The sequence below is a fragment of the Manis pentadactyla genome, chromosome 2 (assembly GCF_030020395.1).
Source record: "Manis pentadactyla isolate mManPen7 chromosome 2, mManPen7.hap1, whole genome shotgun sequence".
Taxonomy (NCBI): Eukaryota; Metazoa; Chordata; class Mammalia; order Pholidota; family Manidae; genus Manis; species Manis pentadactyla.
In genome coordinates, this window is record NC_080020.1 from 116,273,800 (window position 1) to 116,291,451 (window position 17,652).

Sequence of the window (17,652 nt, forward strand, 5' to 3'; positions counted from 1 at the left end):
TTTGTGAACTCTTCTAGGCTGACACAGGTTGCAATCCTGTTTTTAAACACTTATGCCCCCTCATTTCCTTATGTGCTAAAACAGGGAAACTACAAGCCCTGATATTTCCCACAGACAAATCTCAGTTCTGGAATTTCTCTTTCAACACTGATTCCCCCATCACAAGAGTTTCTTGTTTTATTGAACCAGACACTAAGTCCTAACGAGAAGATACCAATGTGAAAAGGCTTCCTTCTTAGGACAGAGAAGCTGTCAAGCAGTCATTTTAAACCTTCATCAGTGTGACTCTTACTACTGGGGGTTCTTATAACTTCTTTGTAACACTGAATTTTCAAGAAGCATCCGCAAACACTACACCACATCTAATTTCCCTGACTCAGCTGCTGGTGGCTTTTTCCTTTGTGTTCAGACAGGATCTGCGCTGCTGGCTGCTCACACCCTGCTGGCTGCTCACACCCTGCTGGCTGCGGAGCCGGTATCTTACCCATTCCAGGCTGCAGGGGGCTGGTGCTGCTGGACAGCGAGCCACTTTCAGGGGCCGTGGGAGGCTCCTGCCTGGTGGAGGGCCTGGGCCAACCATTCCCCTTCTTGATGACCATAAGGACGTCTCTGTGCAGCTGCGCCTGGTGCAGGACCTTCAGGACATCCCCATGGGCCAAGCCAGCCAAGGAGGCGCCATTGACTGACAGAAGGAAATCCCCTCGGCTCACAGTCCCTTCCTGAGAAGCTGCCCCCTGAGAAAACACCCTGTGGATCTGGGACACGGAGAGGACAAAAGCCAGATTCATTGATGACCTCCGGTCGAAGCAAAAGGGCAACTGCAAATCTGTAGGAAGGGAACCTTCTGATGGCAGGTTTTCTAAAGCATACAAACACATGGCTTATCAAAAACATACTCGGTGTGAGGTTTGGGTCACAAAGGTCAGTGCCAGCATCTGAATACATTTTTACTCAACTTGCTAGTGTCTCACGGGAGCCTGGCATGCCATGGGCAATAAGAATACAGAGATGAACAGGAGCTGGTGTTGTCCAGTAGAAGCGGCTTCCCTAAAGCTCTCAAAAGCATGTGAGTGGTAATAGAATTTTAGGTGGTCATTCTTAAGAAGTAATTTCATAAGCAAATGAAGGTTTGCTTCATTAATCCCAGTATTTTTCTAGTGCTTACACAAATACTTAGGTGAATATGAGGAGACAGCCATGCTTGTATGTATCAGATCTACTAGGTCGTTCAGCCTGTATGTCAGCCAGCTGTTTGTTAGAAATGTGTATCTTTGTCAATGAAAATATGTACTGCTTCTCTTGGTTTTCCATTTTTGTTCTGGTAGCAAACACTAGCATTCTTGGACTCTGACATGAATTTTGTCCTGACCAAATTCTGAGGCTGCTTCAGGAGTGGCTTTCCGAGAGCATCTTGACATTGTCACTTACCACAACTGATTCTGGCTCCACATCTGTCCCTCCTGCCACACTGAATCCCAGACTTGAGCCTTCTTTTTTATTCAAGACTATGAAGCAAACATCTTCTTTATTCTAGGGAAAAGAAACAAGTAAGAAATGTGCTGAGAAAAGCACGTTCTGATGTAAGAATTGGGTAGCACTGTGCAGCTTCCCCCCACCCAGTGGCTCTTGGGAGCTCTCACACAGAATCGGAACCGGGGGAGCCACACCCCATCCATCCTGCGCCCCTCCCGGGGGTGTGTACATGGAGTTTCAAAGGCCCGTCCTGTGACTATAGAACCACAGGGAAGGTGGACATAAACCAGGATGCAGCCGGGGACAGGGCACAGTGTAGAAGCCATTCTAGGCACCAGATAATGTGTTCCTAAATCTGATCATAGCACATAATTTGATCACAAAGGAAATTCTTTATCCCACCATTCGTCATGTCTACAATTTACAGCAAAGCAAGTCTCGACAACAGCAGAGAAGCCAAGTGCCAAGAGGCAGGACAGAGCACAGTGAGGTTGTGTTTTATGCCTTCCTCCTGTGAAGTTCAGTTAATTGGATTTCAGGTGCAGGGAATGAACTGGGAGTCATAAGATGCACAGTACGTTAAATATAAAGGACATTAAAACTCGACTCACATTTAGGCTAGAACATTCTTAGTAGTGGCCTAGGTTTAAGTAACAAGACTGTCTTATGTTTCAAGCATCCATCAAAAGATACCTTAGAATAAAAGATTTTAAAATAAAAAATTAGTTGGACTCATACTGAATTTTCGCTTCCTTCACCCATGTTAGGCATGATTCATAAACATTTGAAAGATCTGCATTGCTAGGTTTCCTGAGAAGTGACTTACAATCCATCAATTCAAGGTGCTTTCAAACACAGCAATAGAAAAGAATCTAGTAATAACCCTTAAGAATTGCTTTGACAAGAGAAAGTGAGAATTTTTGAAAAAGCAAACCACCTCCATATTGTGCTGGGGAAGGAACCCAACATTTAAAAGAAAGTGTTTAGTCCTCTCAGTAAGTCCTGTAGAGTAATTGCCAACATTTTACACTCTCCAAAGAAATTCATCCCAACCAAGGCTTCATATGCTGACATTGGAACATCCTGCAGAACTTTTTGGGGTTGGGATTTTTGACTTTATGGGCAAGTCAACCATATATATATGTTCAGACACTGTTCAGGGGAGGGAAGAATGATGTCTAGGCTTTCTCAACAAAAATGGGAACGTGGTCTGGTAAATGATCTTTGTGCAGCTTCTAGGAGGTAATGTGTGTTGCTAAAATAGGAATACTCAGATGCTTGTTAGAGCAAAGAGAATATTTGAAAATGGGACTCTCCCTGCATTCCAAGGCATATCAAAATTTTAATTTATGCAAGCTTTTTTTCCCCCCAAGTTGTGCTGGGGGATACAAGTTCACTAGCAGTTGAGTGTCAGGACAGATCTTGCCTCTCTTGAGAAGCTTAGCACAGCATCAGGGAAGCTAGATCTTCCATCAAGAGATCCCGAGGTCTGGGTGTGATGAAATCAGAAGACCAGGGCTTGTTTTCTGTCCCTCCCTAGTCTGCCAGCACCCAATAAAGCCTCAGGCAATCACTTTGTGCGTCCCATTTCAACACCTACAAACCATGCTCTCTGGGAAAAAAGCAAGGTAGGAAACTTCTGGTCTGAAGATGGGAGAGTAGCACCTTTCTGTTTACCGTTCCTTTCTGAAATCAACTGAAGACAGTAAGAAAATAAAGGAAAAGAAAACTGCTTTCTGATGAGAGTAGGAGTGATCTTCACTACCAAACCATAGTACTAGCGGCAGACATGGAACCAGAGGGGGAGGGGAAGGGAGGCCCCAGAAGGTGCCTCTGGGCAGTGCCCAGCACCCAGTCCATACAAAAAGGCCCCATTTTGTGGTCCCTGAAAATGTGCTTCTTGTTTGTGAGGCTGGTTTTGGTTTTCTCCTTTTATGTTTTACCTGACACTAAAACAGCTGGAGGAAAGGGGACTGGCAAACCGGGATCCCACTGCCCCGCCTCACTGTAACAAGTGGAAGGAGGGAGAAGGTGGCAGAAGGTAGAAAATGGTGGTGTTGCTGAACCACGGAGACCTGACCCAGTGCCTGAGCAGGAATGGAAGCTGAAGGGACTGGTCTCCATTCCACCCACCTCCTCTCTGTCCCAGTGCGCTCACTCCTTACTAGATGCCAACACCATAACCCTTCTGGGTAATGCTAGAATTTCTGGAACAGTGTTCTCGGATGATGTCAGTGACCCAGGTACCTTACCACCCAAGGACAGTGGTTTCTATTCACTTCTGTTGTTAACAGAAAATACTCCTTTTATTAAGGCTCAAATCTCTATGGAGAGTTCTGAGAAATTAATGATATTCTTCAGAGAAGTATTCTAGACATGAGCTCATGGTTCCTTTTGTTACTGTCTGTTGAAGAGCTGTATTTGTAATGACTACGTAGATGCTTTGCCTCAAGCCCCAGGCTTCAGAACCTCTTCTTACTCCTGTGGGACCACGCACACGCTACCTCTCACTTCCCCAGCATGTGGCACCCTGAACAAGCAGCTCATGTCCAGGTGAACAGAGGGACTTGTGGTCATTCCCCAACATTTCTGAGAGGCCTTGTTCTGTTCTGAGGACCCTCTACAGACACACTCCAAAGGCAGGGCATGGGGGGGAGGGTAACCATTTGCTCCTGGAGAAATAAAACAGCAGCTGCCCCAATCTGGAACCTAAAAATTCAGGACAAGGTCTGGCTTCTGAAGCTACAAGCAGGGCAGAAGTCCGACTGAGCTGTGGCACTCCTGGCCCGGGCCTGGAGAAGGGCTCTCGGGGCGGCGGAGCTCGGGGACAGGCCTGCGCGCAGCCGCGGTGGCGGTCTCACCTGCCTGGGCTTCCTGTGTGTCGCTCACCTCTGATTGTGCTTTCGCTTCCTGAATGAGGGTCAGGACGGCAGACTTTGACCCCACTGATGATAACACAGCCTGCAATCTCTGCTGCTCCCCCGCTGAGACCAGAAGTTGATCCAGACTAAATAATGGAAATACATTGGAAGAACAGTAAAGAAAGAAACAATTATTCCATTTTGTAAGGATGCATTTAAAACGATCTCTTTTCTACCGCACTGCAGGGCTTTTCTGATTATCCTGTTCTCCTTTGGTCCTAACTCCCATCCCAAACTTCCTGAAGAATCCCAAATACTGAACAGGAATTCCACACACCGCCAATGGTGGTGGGAATCACTATGGATTCTGGGATCCCCTCAAGAGGTTGGGGGACCAATGCCGGAATTTAACAGGAAATTTCTGACGTATTAAAAAATATTCTATAGGCTCAAGTGAAAGTTCAAAATATGTTAGAAATCTGTTAAACTGCAGTCACCTTCTAAGGCCCAGAGTCCCTCCTGAGATGCAGCGCCCCCTGGCTGCCCGTCTCTCATCACGCTTTTGCTGAAGTGCCACGTCTATAGAAGAGGCTCCTCAGGGCAGTGTTTTAGGAAACTCTAGTAATTATATTAAAAACAAAGGGGGTGAAATGTAATATGGTTTCCTGGATTGGATCTTGGAACAGAAAAGGATGGTAGTGGAATTCATTCAGTGAAATCTGAATAAAGTCTGTAGTTCAGTTAATTGTGTTGTTCCGATGTTCATTTCTTACTTTTAACAAATGGATCCGTTACTTAAGATGTTAATGTTAGGAGGAGCTGGGTAGAGGATACATGGGAATTCTATTCAGTGTCTTTGCAATTTTTCTGTGAATCTAAAACTAGTTCATAGTCAAAAGAATAAAGTTGACTTAAATATAAGGGGAGGGGCAGATACCTACTTAACTGACCAGCTTTTTCCCGAAGGCAGGTCCTGGGTGGTTTCACCCACATCATGGGCTGGACGGGGTGTCCCAGGCGCTCCGGCCTTAGGGCTGCTTCCTCCTGGGCAGGCCCTGTTCCCATTGAGGCCTCCAGCAGGGGAGCCCAGCGACCTCCTGGGGACGATTTCCAGCTCGGTTTTGAAGAGCACGGCAGTCGGCCCAGCCGAGAAGTCCTCTCTGCAGAGCTTGTCAAGGTCGGGCATGCTCAGGGCCCTAAGTTCCTGCAGCTTGGAGCGGGACAAAGGCGACGGCTGGGTGTGGCGCACGGAGGACCGGTTCCTCCTGGCGGGAGAGGCCGGGTTTGCTGTCCGGGTGGGAGTGCCCGCAGGGCCGGGCGGTGGCTCCGGGGCTGAACCGCAGCCTCTGTTCCCCGCCTCCGCCGCACTCTGCCGGGAGGCCGCCAGCGCCGTGCTGGACGGGGACTGGGTCATGGGAGGGGCGAGGGCGCTGGCCTCACTCTGGCTTTCGCTGCAGGAGCTCAGGCTGCGTCTCAGGGCCCGTGCCGTTGCGTCGCCGGCCTGGCTGCGGCTCCCAGAAGCGGTGCTGCCCGACGAGCGTCTCCCAATGGGGGGCTTGGAGCTCACTGACAGGAAGGCGGGAGCCCCGGCCCTGGCTGCCGGCCGGTCGGAATTGGCCAGGTTCTCGAAGGACTTGATCCTCTGCTTCACAGAGAAAAATGAGGTAGATTCATGGGGCCAGTGCTGCTCAGAGTAGTAATGTCTTCTGGTGACCCTGATTTTGTCTGCAACTGGGCAGCTCGTTTCTGGCGCTGAAAGGACAGCCCCATCGTCTGCTGTTGGAAGGTTCCTCGGGGTCTCCAGCAGGGGCTTTACACTATATACTCCCTGCCCATTGGCCAGGCCAAGGACGCTGCCTCTGGAAGCTTTGGCCTCAGAGAGGCCACCGCTTGTCATGGGCACCTGGCAGTCTCGGTAGGAGTGACCTGGGCTGTGCAGGGCATGCCCCTCCCGTCCAAAGTGGCTCGAGAACTGGGCTGGCATGGAGTAGGTGCGGGTTGCCGGCCTGGGCATGAAGTAGGGATGGTCATCCAGGGCTGGGCCCGCGGGTGTGCCGTTTTGGGGCATCTCTAGGGAGTCAGACATCTGGCTCAACTTTCCCTGGTTGGCATCTAACTTTTTAGTAGGCAGTTGTGGGGACGAGCAGGAGGAAGCCAGTTTTGCCACTTTGAAAGATCGTTGCATTTCCTGCTCCACCTGGCAGGCATGAGATGGGAGTGACAAGGGATGATTTGGGAACGATTCCACTGCCTGGTGACAGAGTCTGATTTCACTGTTCTCCTGACAGTTGCTCTGGGCCAAGAACTCTCCTCGCCTGTCATTTTCAGCTGGCTTGTCACCGCATGCATTAGTTGGCATTCTTTCAGAAGAAATCTCAACAATTTTCAGCTGGTTTGCTCCTTCTAGGGGGCCACTGGTAGTTGAATTGTTTCCTGTGCCTCCAGTCCCCCCGGCTTGGGCCGCCTCTGGTGCTGAATCCGCTTGGCCACTCACAAGCCACTCATTGTGCCCGGGAGGTGGGATCTCCTGCTCAGTTGGGGCAGAGGATGTGCTGCTCCTGGGCACCAGTGGGCTCACCCCTGAGGTGGCAGGGGGAGCCCTGTGCTCCAGTCCACACTTAGGAGATCTGGGGGAGGCTAGGCAACCCCTGTCGGGCTCCGAGTGTAAAGCTGTGTGGAACCTGCTGCAAGAACCTTGCTCAGGAAGAGCCTTGGGGGAGGTCAGGGGTGAAGTGAATGTTCTGATGCTTGTGTCTGATGCTGAGGCCTTCAGTGACCCCGAGGCCGTGGGGGGCAGCTTACTGTCCAGCCCACACTGGGGAGACGCGGGGGTGGCTGTGGCATTCTGGTCTGGTTCCTCATGGGCCATGTGGACGCGGTGAGATGCTACCTTAGAAAGCACTTTGTGGGAGGCCTGGGGTGAAATGAGGGATCTCCTGTGGTCGACCCCCCCAGCCTTAGCCACGTTAGCAGCAGGGGCCTCGGAACTGACTTTGCTTCTGCTTTTGATGTTCAGTCTCTTCAGCTTGGGACCGGATTTGGGTTTCTGACAGTTACTTAAAAGTGTCTCCACAGAGCTCTTTTTAGGCGGGTCTTGATTTTCCAGATTCAGTTTCAGCTGAGGAGGGCTGGAGGGCATGGCACCCTTTCTGTGGCTGGAGCTCAACACCTGACTTTTGGAGTCAGGACTTCTGGCTGGCATCATGGATTGATCCTTTTCAGTTTTGTTCTGGGAATGTGTACCTTGGGTATTTTTATTTATTTCTTTAAGCCAGGCCATGATTGGCCTCCGGGGGGTCATTTTTGGTTTCTGTAGCACACCCTCCAGGTCTTGACTTTCGGAGATGTGTAGATTTGCCAAAACAGATTCTCCATCCTTAGGGACGTCCTCACTAAAGGGGGACGGATTTTTGGTTGCATTAACATTTGTTTCTTGTCTTTTATTTGGGGCTTTGCCACCTGGCGAGTCATGCTGCAAACCATTTACCATGTTCGGGTCGCTGAGAGTGACTGGAAGGCTGTAAAAATGTCTGGCAGCTTTGGGAAGCTGGCTGTTTTCCGTAGCCGAGCTGGCCCCGGGGGCTCCTGTGGTTTCTTCCTCACTTGTGGGCCTGGGGTTTTGTGAAATCCTCGTGTCCATGTGAGGTTCATGCTCCTGAGAACCTTGATCCGAGAGAGAAAATGGCTGGGAAGAGTCTGGGATTGAAGAGCACGAGGCCCCTGGCACGAAGATCATGCCCTCCCGTGGATTTCCTGCCACCGGACCCGGAGTGCTGTGCTTTAATGGCAGGACTTTGGCTAAAGCAGGGCGGGGTGCAGCCTGCGCAGGTGCCTGGGCAGCCAGACTGGGTACCCTGGGGGGGCCATTCGTGGAACACATTTCGATTTGCTCCTCCTCAGACTCCGTGGTATCGTCCCTGTGAGATGACCCAGGAGGACGAGGAGGTGACCAGTTGTCCCTGGTGCAAGCTTGTGGGGCTTCCATGAGTGACTCGGGGTCAGACGAGTCCTCGGCATCGCCGTACATGGATGGGAGAGGTGGCTCCATGCTGCCACCCGGGCCTGGCAGGGTCATACTGTCTTCGTGAAAGTTGCTAAAATTCCTAGAGTAGTTGCTCAAAAAGTTTTTGTTCACAGTAAAATGCTTGTCAGGATTAATCGAATCCAAAACTGAAGGCTGGGAGGCCCACTGTGGGTGAGGGGATTGGCCGGCAGCCCAGGCCCTCCTCGGGGTGGGGGTCTGGCTCCCCAGGGCTGGCTCAGCATAGTGGGAACTTCCACCTCCAGCTCCTGCAGGAGGCTGACCCTGAGCATCGCCCTCTGGGTGCACCCAGTCCCCTTCCGGAGGAGACTGAAGTCTTGCTTCAGATGCATCCAAGTCCTTGATGAGCCTGTCAATGTCAGTCACGGGGCTCACTGCACTGTCCTGGGGGCGACAGTGCCCGGGGACACCGTCGCACACCTCTTGGGCCTTGTCAACGGGCGCCGACAAGGGGCGGCTGGCCTGGGGTGCCCTCTTGGACACAGAGGGTCTCCCCACGAGCAGAGGAGACTCCCAGGAGTGCTCAGGTGCGAGGATTCCTGTGGTCTGCTCAGCCTTGCTGTGGTTACCTGTGTCTCTGAGTCTCTCCACCTGGGGCATGAGGTGGTCTCGTGACAGGATAGCACCAGCTGTAGATGCTCCCTCTTCCTCGGGGGCCACTCTGATGTATGATGCCTTCCTGGTGCTGCTGGGTGAGCTGGCTTCCGGGGCTGCTGGAGTGCTGCTGAAGTCAGGACGAGCTGTGGCCGCCTTCCCCAGGAATGTGCTGCACTCCTGGGTGAGGCAGACTTGAGATCTGTCCTCAGACTCAGGGACCCAGGGTGACGCTGGCTTTCTGAGGTCCTCCGGCTGTCTCACTTGCCCCGAGTCCACTGAGGTCTTGCTGGGCTCAGGGTCAGCTGCCCCTGTCTGCCCCGGGGAAGGCATGAGGTCTGGGGAGCTGTCTGGTCCTGCGTTGAGAATATTAACAAAAGGTGGAATGGAAGGGGAGATACAAGGGAAAATATGTGAAAATATAAAACCTCTCAATTTAAATAAAATGGAAAATAGTAAACAATCTCAATTTTTGTTGTCTTTTTCAGAAAGACATTCCACAGCCTAAATGTAGGCCTTCTTGTCACTCTGCTTTTGTCTCTAATATTACAGAGCACTCTCATTTAACAAACAGTACCCTGCTTTAGAGGCTCTAAAATAACTCAGACTGGCTGGCAGAATGAACCTTCATTTTGCCATTTTTTTCTCTCTCTCAGTTATTTTTAAGGACGGGGGACACCAGAAACCCTTCACCTGGGTTTCCTTATGCCATCCACTCTCCAGTGGCAGAAGGCAGCGGAGCCAGGCTGCCGTCCTGCTTCCTGGGCTCCGTGCTGATTCTGCAGAGACCCCAGCATCTGGCTGATCACAGCTGGGTGTAGCTCTCATCCACTGGGGGTTTAGCCTCATGGTGAGGACTGTGAACCATATAGAAAAGCATAAAATAGTCCAAGCACCAAACTTTAGGGACTTTCTGCTTAGTGTAGGAGGTGAGGCTAATTTGGGGAAGCCCACAGAATGCTACAGACAGACTGCAAGTTTACACTGAGCTTCAGCCATGTCTTGACCAAGTTTAGAGGAGTGGGAGCACCAGAAGGCCAGGTTACCCTGGGGGAGCTCAGACAGAGGGGTGGGGGCTTGAGTGGAGGTCTGGGGGTAGCTGGACCAGAGAGTGATGGTAGGAAGGTGAGGAAGAAAGTGGAATGAAAGCAAAGAAGAAACAGCATGAAGTCCAAGAGGTGCAGGGACAGGTGTCATGCTAGGGGCCATGGGATGAGATGGTTCCATCCTGGAGGTGCCTCCTCAAAATTAAGCCCTGCATATGCCTCGACTAACAGTGGTTGGGGAGGGTGTGGGGGATACTGCCTGAAAAAGAACCTTAGGTTCTCCATTTTCTTAGGAACTGTGGGTCTGAATTGGAGAAACTCAGTCACAGTGACAGCTCTTGCTCTGAGATGTGTGTCTTGTTACATTCGCTCCACATCTCCGACACAAATCATCTTTGCTGTGTATACCTTCTTTCTCCTGAGGTGCCTATGTCAATAATTAAGAACCAAATATTAGGACTAAGCACTGTGCTCGGAGTTTTTCAGGTGGGTCCTATGAAACCTCGCTGGGATGGTAGGGGCCCAGAGCGGCTAAGCAGTGAGTCCAGGCTAACAGAGCTCATAGCCGGGGTCACCCCAGAAAGCTGGCCCCATGGCCCACACTGTTACCTAACTCCTGACCCTGTGGCCTCTGTGTAGACAACACTGGGCAACAACAGGCTGGCTCATCGGGACACCTGTGGGCCCCGGTGGAAGGCTGAGGCATGCCAGATCCAAACCCACGGGCTCCTGTCCTCTGCTTGACCTTTCTGAACTCTTGTCAGCAGGCCTTCCCTGCTTCTGCTGGTACTGGCAACGGGAAAAGGAGCCCTGAGACACAAGGAGGAATTTAGAGGTTGTTTTTCAGGTTCAGGCTCACTTGCTGAAGAAGCCCTAAATTTTTGTTAGCAGTTTGACTCCATTGCAAAGTGTGTAACTTGAAAGGGTTTTATATCAGGGAGATAAAATGACATGGAGGCAGTCCTTCATGTCACCTATCAAACTAATCCTTCTCTTATGTCAGCTTGTATCCCCTGAGTTATTTCTTGAAAAGGAGCTGTCTTGAAAAGTCACTGGACTTGCAATAGATTAAATTTGTATGTGTTAAATTAAAAAGAAAAATCCTTCTCTTAGAACCCCCCCCAAATGCCCAATGATGGGAAGAATGTTGACTCAGTCAACTCCTCTTCATGGCAGGGAAGGCCCAGCAGCCTTTACAAATGATGCCGTGGGTGCAGAAGGACACGGTGACAGAGCAGGTGACAGGTGAGCTGAGACAGGAGGGCTTAGGACGGCCTGCCAGGGCCAGTGCCCGTCATGTTGGCCTAGGAGAATCTTGTTGACCTCAGCAGGCTACTCAAATATTTTCTGTGGAGGTTTGGGGTAAAAAGCATTAATTGTTTACTTTTTCTCTGTGGAGGTCATCCTGCCATTTCTCAGTGCATTTGATTTCACATGAGCAGAGTGCTGAGGTTCTGGAGGACTGGAAATCTTCTGTTTCATTTCATGTCTCATTCACTACGATTCATGTCACAAAATGGGTAGAGTATTGATGGACTGCCAATGGGCACACTCTACATGGTGTGTAGATCTAGTAAAGTCTTTAAATGCAGGCAGCTTTATGTATCAGTAATCTGAGTAAGAATTTTTTTTCCCTTTGAAATTCTCCAAATGTAATATTTTTATGGGGGTAACTTCTACCCTCCCATCTTGAAGCATAAAAAGTTATAAACTCATCTTACCTGTCCGCTCTGGTGCAGCTCCAGGCAGGTTCTCTGCAGGGTGGGGCAGAGCACTGGCTCGCCGGCATTTGGGAGGAACACACTCATCCCCGATGGCCAGCTTTCCCAGAGATTCCTGGCACAATGACAGCTGCAAGTCACTGCCAATAGCTTTCAGGTTTTCTGCATCCTAACACACCATCTACAGAGGAGACCCTGGACTTGAAGCCACAAGATCCAGATTCTGGGCTAGAGTCCACTGAACTGCATGGTGGTGTCACTCTTCCTAAGCCTCAGTTTTCTTGACTTTAAAATACAGGTGATCAGGGAAATGCAAATCAAAACCACAATGAGATGCTATCTCACAGCCATTAGGATGGCTGAGATTAAAAAACAGAAACAAGAAAAACAAAAACAAGGGTTGGAGAGGATATGGAGAAACTGGAACCCTGTACACTGTTGGTGGGAATGTAAAATGGCGCTGTCACTGTGCAAAACAGTATGGACGCTTGAAAAAGTAAAAGTAGGACTACCATGTATTCAGCAATCCCAGTTCTGAGTATATACCCCAAAGATTGAAAGCAGGGTCTCAAAGAGAGATTTGTACACCCATGTTCATAGCACTTATTCACAACAGGTAAAATGTGGAAGTAACCCAAGCGTTCATTAACAGATGAATAAACAAAATGTGTATATACACACAATGGAATATTATTCAGCCTTAAAAAGGAAGGAAATTCTGAGCTATGCCGCAACAGGGATGAGCTTTGAGGACATTATGCCAAGTGAAATAAGCAAGTCACAAAAAGGCAACACTGTATGACTCCACTTACACAAAGTACACAGGGCAGTCAAAATCATACAGTGGAAAGTAGAGTGGTGGGGGTGCTGGTGGAGGGGGTGATGGGGAGGCATTGCTTAATGGGTACAGGGTTTACATTTTACCGAATGAAGAGTTCTGGAGATGGACAGCGGTGATGGTTGCACCATGTGACGAATGTATTAATACCACTGAACTGTACACTGAGAAATGGTTAAGATGGTAAAATTTATGTTATGTGTATTTTAGCACAATAAAGTGTAGTTGGAAAAGAAATGGGGATCATAAGACTTGCCCGTTATAGCTCATAGAGTTTTAAACAAAATATGATTGAGATAAGTTATAAAACTATGCAGCATACAAGATGCTGTGCAGATATAAGGTGCAGTTGTCACTATACTGCGTAGATATACAAGACTGTGAGATCAGCTCCTCAGTGTGGCGGTTAGGGAGAGGGCTAAGCTGGGTACACAAAACTGACATTTAATATTTCAGAATTTAATAATGTAATAATTCATTTAACATTTAATAATTTAATAATTCAGCCAAGTGTCAATTACTTTATCTTCCTTTCTTCTATCTCATATCTACTGTAAATAAAAATTAGAAACAAATATAAAAGGTTAAACCAGATTTACTTGAAGTTTACTCTCTGAGTGAAGGAGCCATGAAGTGGCCCAAAGGTGGCAGCAGAGGAAAGAGGTGAAATGCTTAAGTGCCTTTCAACTACGCTGGTAAAAAAAAAAAAAAATCATTTAGTAAACTGTCAACTATCTGTTGAGGGAAATGTATCCAGGGTTCAACTCAGTTAATTTTTTATTTACTAGTTAGGCAGAAATGTAATATAAAACCAGTAGAAGAGATTTGGAACTAGATAGAGGACATGGTTGTACAGAACGGTGAGTGCACTGTTGCTTAATCATATACTTTAAAATGTTTAATTTTATGTTACATGAATTTCATCTCAATTTTAAAAAGTATTAAATAAAAACAGTATAAGACAATCCACTTACCACAAGTTTTTTTTTTTTTTAAGCTACTGACATTTGAGGGTGAATACTTTCTGGTAATGCGTTCTCTTTCTCATGTATCAATAAAATCAAATTTTGGAACTAAAACTTTTATGAGAAAAATTAAACCTTTGTATGAAACTTTTCAGTGCTACTCAAAGTTCTTATTGGGAATACTACGTCATAATTACAAAAACTGTTATTTTAATTGATACAAATTATTATGAATAAAAACCTTGATTTGCCTTTATACAGTTACCTAAAACTTGATGATATATTTTAAAAGGAGTTCTCTCATTAGCTGAACATTATATTTTACAACACACGTGATAATTGGAGGTAATAACAGTTTTTTAGGAGGTGGAAAAAAGATGTGCATTTCTACTTTTTCTGTAAGATTAACAAAAACCCCTTCTGCCTAGCAGTTTTTATGACTTCATATTTTCTGGGTCTATTTACATATATGTTTGTATAAACCACTTAAACACACATCTTTATAAATATGGCTTACAAGTTATTTCAGATTCTTCATTTAGAGAGAGATTATTTATGTTGAGATCATAAACAATGTTAATTTCTCTTGTTTTCTTCTTGCTAAAGTGGAGGTATACTGAAATGTAAAAAACGAGCAATTTGATAATTCTGGGCCATTCTAACATATATATAATCAAGTAGTAATGTAAATAATATTAACTTGCATTTAATGTGGTGCATTGTAAGTTTCTAATTGAACACATGCCCATTATTTCATGTGATACTCAAGGGTCTGAGTAGCTTTAATTACACATTATCACTGCAGAAAGTTTGAAAACCTAAGGATCATTCAGAATCTTATCAGCTAAAGATAATCACTGTTAACCTATGCTTGATGGCCACTCCAGGTCTGTGAGGTGATCAGGCAGATAGCACCACCCTTAGTTTAATGTCCAGACAACTGCAGCTCCAGAAACTTTAATAACCTGCTCTGGGGGTCACCCCACTGGTTGGTGAGAAGCTGGTGCTGGACCCAGCATCTCCCTTTACTCGCATCATGCTGCCTGTCCATCAGCCACGGGCTTGCGTGTGGCCGAGAGGTCATTGTCTCTTTTGGCCAAATGACCTATGATACCATACCTGGGCACTTTCCCCACCAGCCTGCTGATATCCTAACAGGCTCCTCAGCGACTGTGTGTGTGCTGAAATGAATGACTATTGAGAGCCACTTCTCTAATCATTACCCTCCCTTAAAGGCAGATTTCCCTGTGCTTGATAAGACGCTCCACATTCTCTCAGATCCCAAGTGACTAAGAGAAAATCAGTTACCTTCTCTGAGGTTCCACCCGGCCGAAAACCAGTCACGGTCACTCGGATGCAAGTGTTCTGCACTTTCAAGTCCAGGCCGCAGTGGCCGTCAGCCCCATCAGTCAGATTTACTGTCTCTGAGCCGCTGGGCCTGGCCTCAGCCTCTGGCCTCTTGCAGTGTGGGCTGACCCTGGCCACTGGTTTGTGCCTGACCCCCAGCTTATCTTCCTTCTGCTGGGGGGAGCTTGGGCTCTCTGTGCTCATCAGCCTCTGGGTGCCTGTGTCAGCCTCATATTCCAGTTTGGGTGAACTCCCCGATCCTGACAGACCCCTCCTTCCCGAACAGCCCGGCCCACCCCTGGGGGCCTCTGCACAAGCCAGCAGGCTGGCTGTATGGGAAGGAGTGACCCCCAGGCCGCCTGGGACACTCTCCTCTAAATCCAATGGGCTGCCAAAGAGAGGCACTGAGGAGGCCTTGCTGACCAGTGTTTTCTGGGGCTGTTCCTCTTGGTCGTTGATCCCCATGACCTTGGGAGAGGTCGTCAAGACATGCCTAGAGTCGTCCTCCGTCAGAGGCCTGCTGGGACCTGGGAGGCTCCCAGGCAGGGAGAGGCAGTCGCCTTCGCCATCAAACTCTCCCTCGTCGCTGGCATCCTCAGCATCATAGCGGCCCACCCTCCTCTGGCGAAGGAGAGGGTTTCGGGGCACCTGAGGGCTCCCAGGGAGACTGGCTTGTCTGGCAACTGTCACCTGCTTGTGGAAGAGCCCAGAGGCCCGCTGGCTTCCTAGAGACACCAGGCTGTTGGCCCTGGCTTTTCCTGGTTCCTTGGGAGCTGGTGGAGGTGGGGAAAGAGAAGTCAAATGAAATCAGGTTTCCTGCCTGGCCTGGTCTTATAATTTAACCCCCTTCTTTACACACGAGTGATTCCATATGCACAATTGCCAGATACACAACCTCTGGACACTGGACACCATGCGTAAATGATATGGCTTCTTGGGATATGCACAGAGCAGCCAGCCAGCTTCCCTTACTCCTTTTCCTATTGGCCTTCCTCTCCCCCCCTTTTTTAAACTTATTTGCTTGTTAATTATTTCAATCTCTGGATGGTTTACCTTAAACATGTGTATTGCCTAGAGACTCGCCAATATCCACTATGTCTAAGACATCACTGGGGTTCAAGCTAGATGTTGATGCTGAAAATGCCTTTTTAGGAGGATTCCTGGGACCAAGTCCTGCCCACCTGGGCCTTCTCACTGCCCGAGGTCCTTCCTTCATCGGCAAAAGGGCGCTGGTTTGATAAATAGGCACACAAGCTGCTAGAGTGTGGTACAGAGAAGCCTGAGATCACGGTCTAAGTTCCAACCAGGAGGAACATTTATATCTTGCTAAAGGTATGACACTCGACTAAGCCCATTAACTCAGAGATCTCATCTCATCTCCAAATGAGAGGCAGAGTGGCCATCTCTACCTCTCCTAAGACAGGGGAATTTTCTTGTTCAGACATCAGAAATAAAAATAAGGAAACCACACTAACAGAAGCACGAGACATCAGTACACTGCATATCAGATCATTATCTCATATTATATTGAGAAGATAATCAATGAGATTAAAAATAAAACTGTTTGATAACATCTGTTTCAAGAGTCCTGAATTTTTCACTTATTGCCTTCTAAAGAGAATTAAGTTAGGGCCTAGTGAAGGAAGAGACCTGGAATTTGGCTAAGATTCCCCTAACCCCTAAACCAGAAGCTATCAGGTCGCTAGCTCTGATTTGATGCCATACATTTCAATACCATGCTATGCAAATTGCATCTAAAGGTGTCCAGTTTAGCCACCTTCAACGCACTGGGTGTAGGATGTGCACCCTGCCATTTACCACAGAACCAAGTGGCTGGTCATTAACAATGGGCTGCATTTTCCAGGAGTAAACTCTCCATTTAGTCAGTTCAGGCTTTTCCACTCAACCAGAGGCATGGTTTCCAGTTCCCCTTTCACGTTGTAACACCGCGACATGGAAACGAATGGGACCTGAGGCGGAAAATCGCTATTGCTCACTGGAGGTGCTGGGTGGCAGGCAGCCATCCTCGGAGGGGCTGCAGCCGCTCCCCGTGTGGTCCTCGTCCTCGGAGCCAGCCACCACGAAGTCTGACAAGGCGCCTGGGACATCTTGGACAAAGTACTGGGAGAGCTCAGATTCGGAAATCAGGGAGTCCTGCTGAAGAAGACAGTGTCGGGTAGTGAGGAAGCTGCACCAGAATCAGATTATTGTAAGCTAATAACTTCCTACCTGTTCAAGCACACTTTGTCCTAATCCACAGTCATTTGAAGCAGCTGTGATAGTAAACACCCACTTCCATTTTTCCATTACTATAGAATGGCTAAATTACACAATAAATAAAAAGGTGATAAGTGCTGTCAGACAATATTTTGAAGTATTTTTTTTTTTCTTGCCAAATGTTTAGACATGATGAGGAAAGTCACAGCAGCAATGTATCAAGTGTCCCAGGAAAAACACTGGGAAAAGAGATAGGAAAACAGAATGAAATTCCAAGCCAGCGGTTCAGCCTACCAATGAACAAAAAACAGGGGAGCTTAAATCCTGCACTGGGATGCACTGGGACGCACTGGGGTTTAGGAACAGCCGGCTGAGAAAGGCTCCAGTCTCCTTAAAGTCGTAGGTCCCCTCAAAACTTACAGGGGCCTCTTTATTATGGAGCCATTTGAAAACTGTTTTTCAAACTGCATCTCAGTTTTTCTATTTTGTTGCCCTATCCTTTTCCTAGATGAATATCTAATAAAAGAAACACAGATGTGCATAATTGT

General features: G+C 48.0%; 1 protein-coding gene across 6 annotated transcripts in view; it reads right to left on the reverse strand.

Moving 5' to 3' along the window:
* The window catches only part of PDZD2 (PDZ domain containing 2), a 356,418-nt gene that overhangs the window by 22,576 nt on the left and 316,190 nt on the right, over window positions 1-17,652 (reverse strand). For 5 of the 6 annotated variants that reach the window (XM_036926632.2, XM_036926631.2, XM_036926629.2 and 2 more), the window contains 7 exons: window positions 16,885-17,044; window positions 14,849-15,660; window positions 11,738-11,852; window positions 5,276-9,326; window positions 4,363-4,480; window positions 1,429-1,530; window positions 485-755 (listed from right to left, as the gene is read on the reverse strand). In XM_036926632.2, coding sequence (XP_036782527.2) covers window positions 485-755; window positions 1,429-1,530; window positions 4,363-4,480; window positions 5,276-9,326; window positions 11,738-11,852; window positions 14,849-15,660; window positions 16,885-17,044 — 5,629 coding nt within the window. The remainder of the gene's footprint in view (window positions 1-484; window positions 756-1,428; window positions 1,531-4,362; window positions 4,481-5,275; window positions 9,327-11,737; window positions 11,853-14,848; window positions 15,661-16,884; window positions 17,045-17,652) is intronic. The other variant, XM_057496082.1, reaches the window with a different exon arrangement.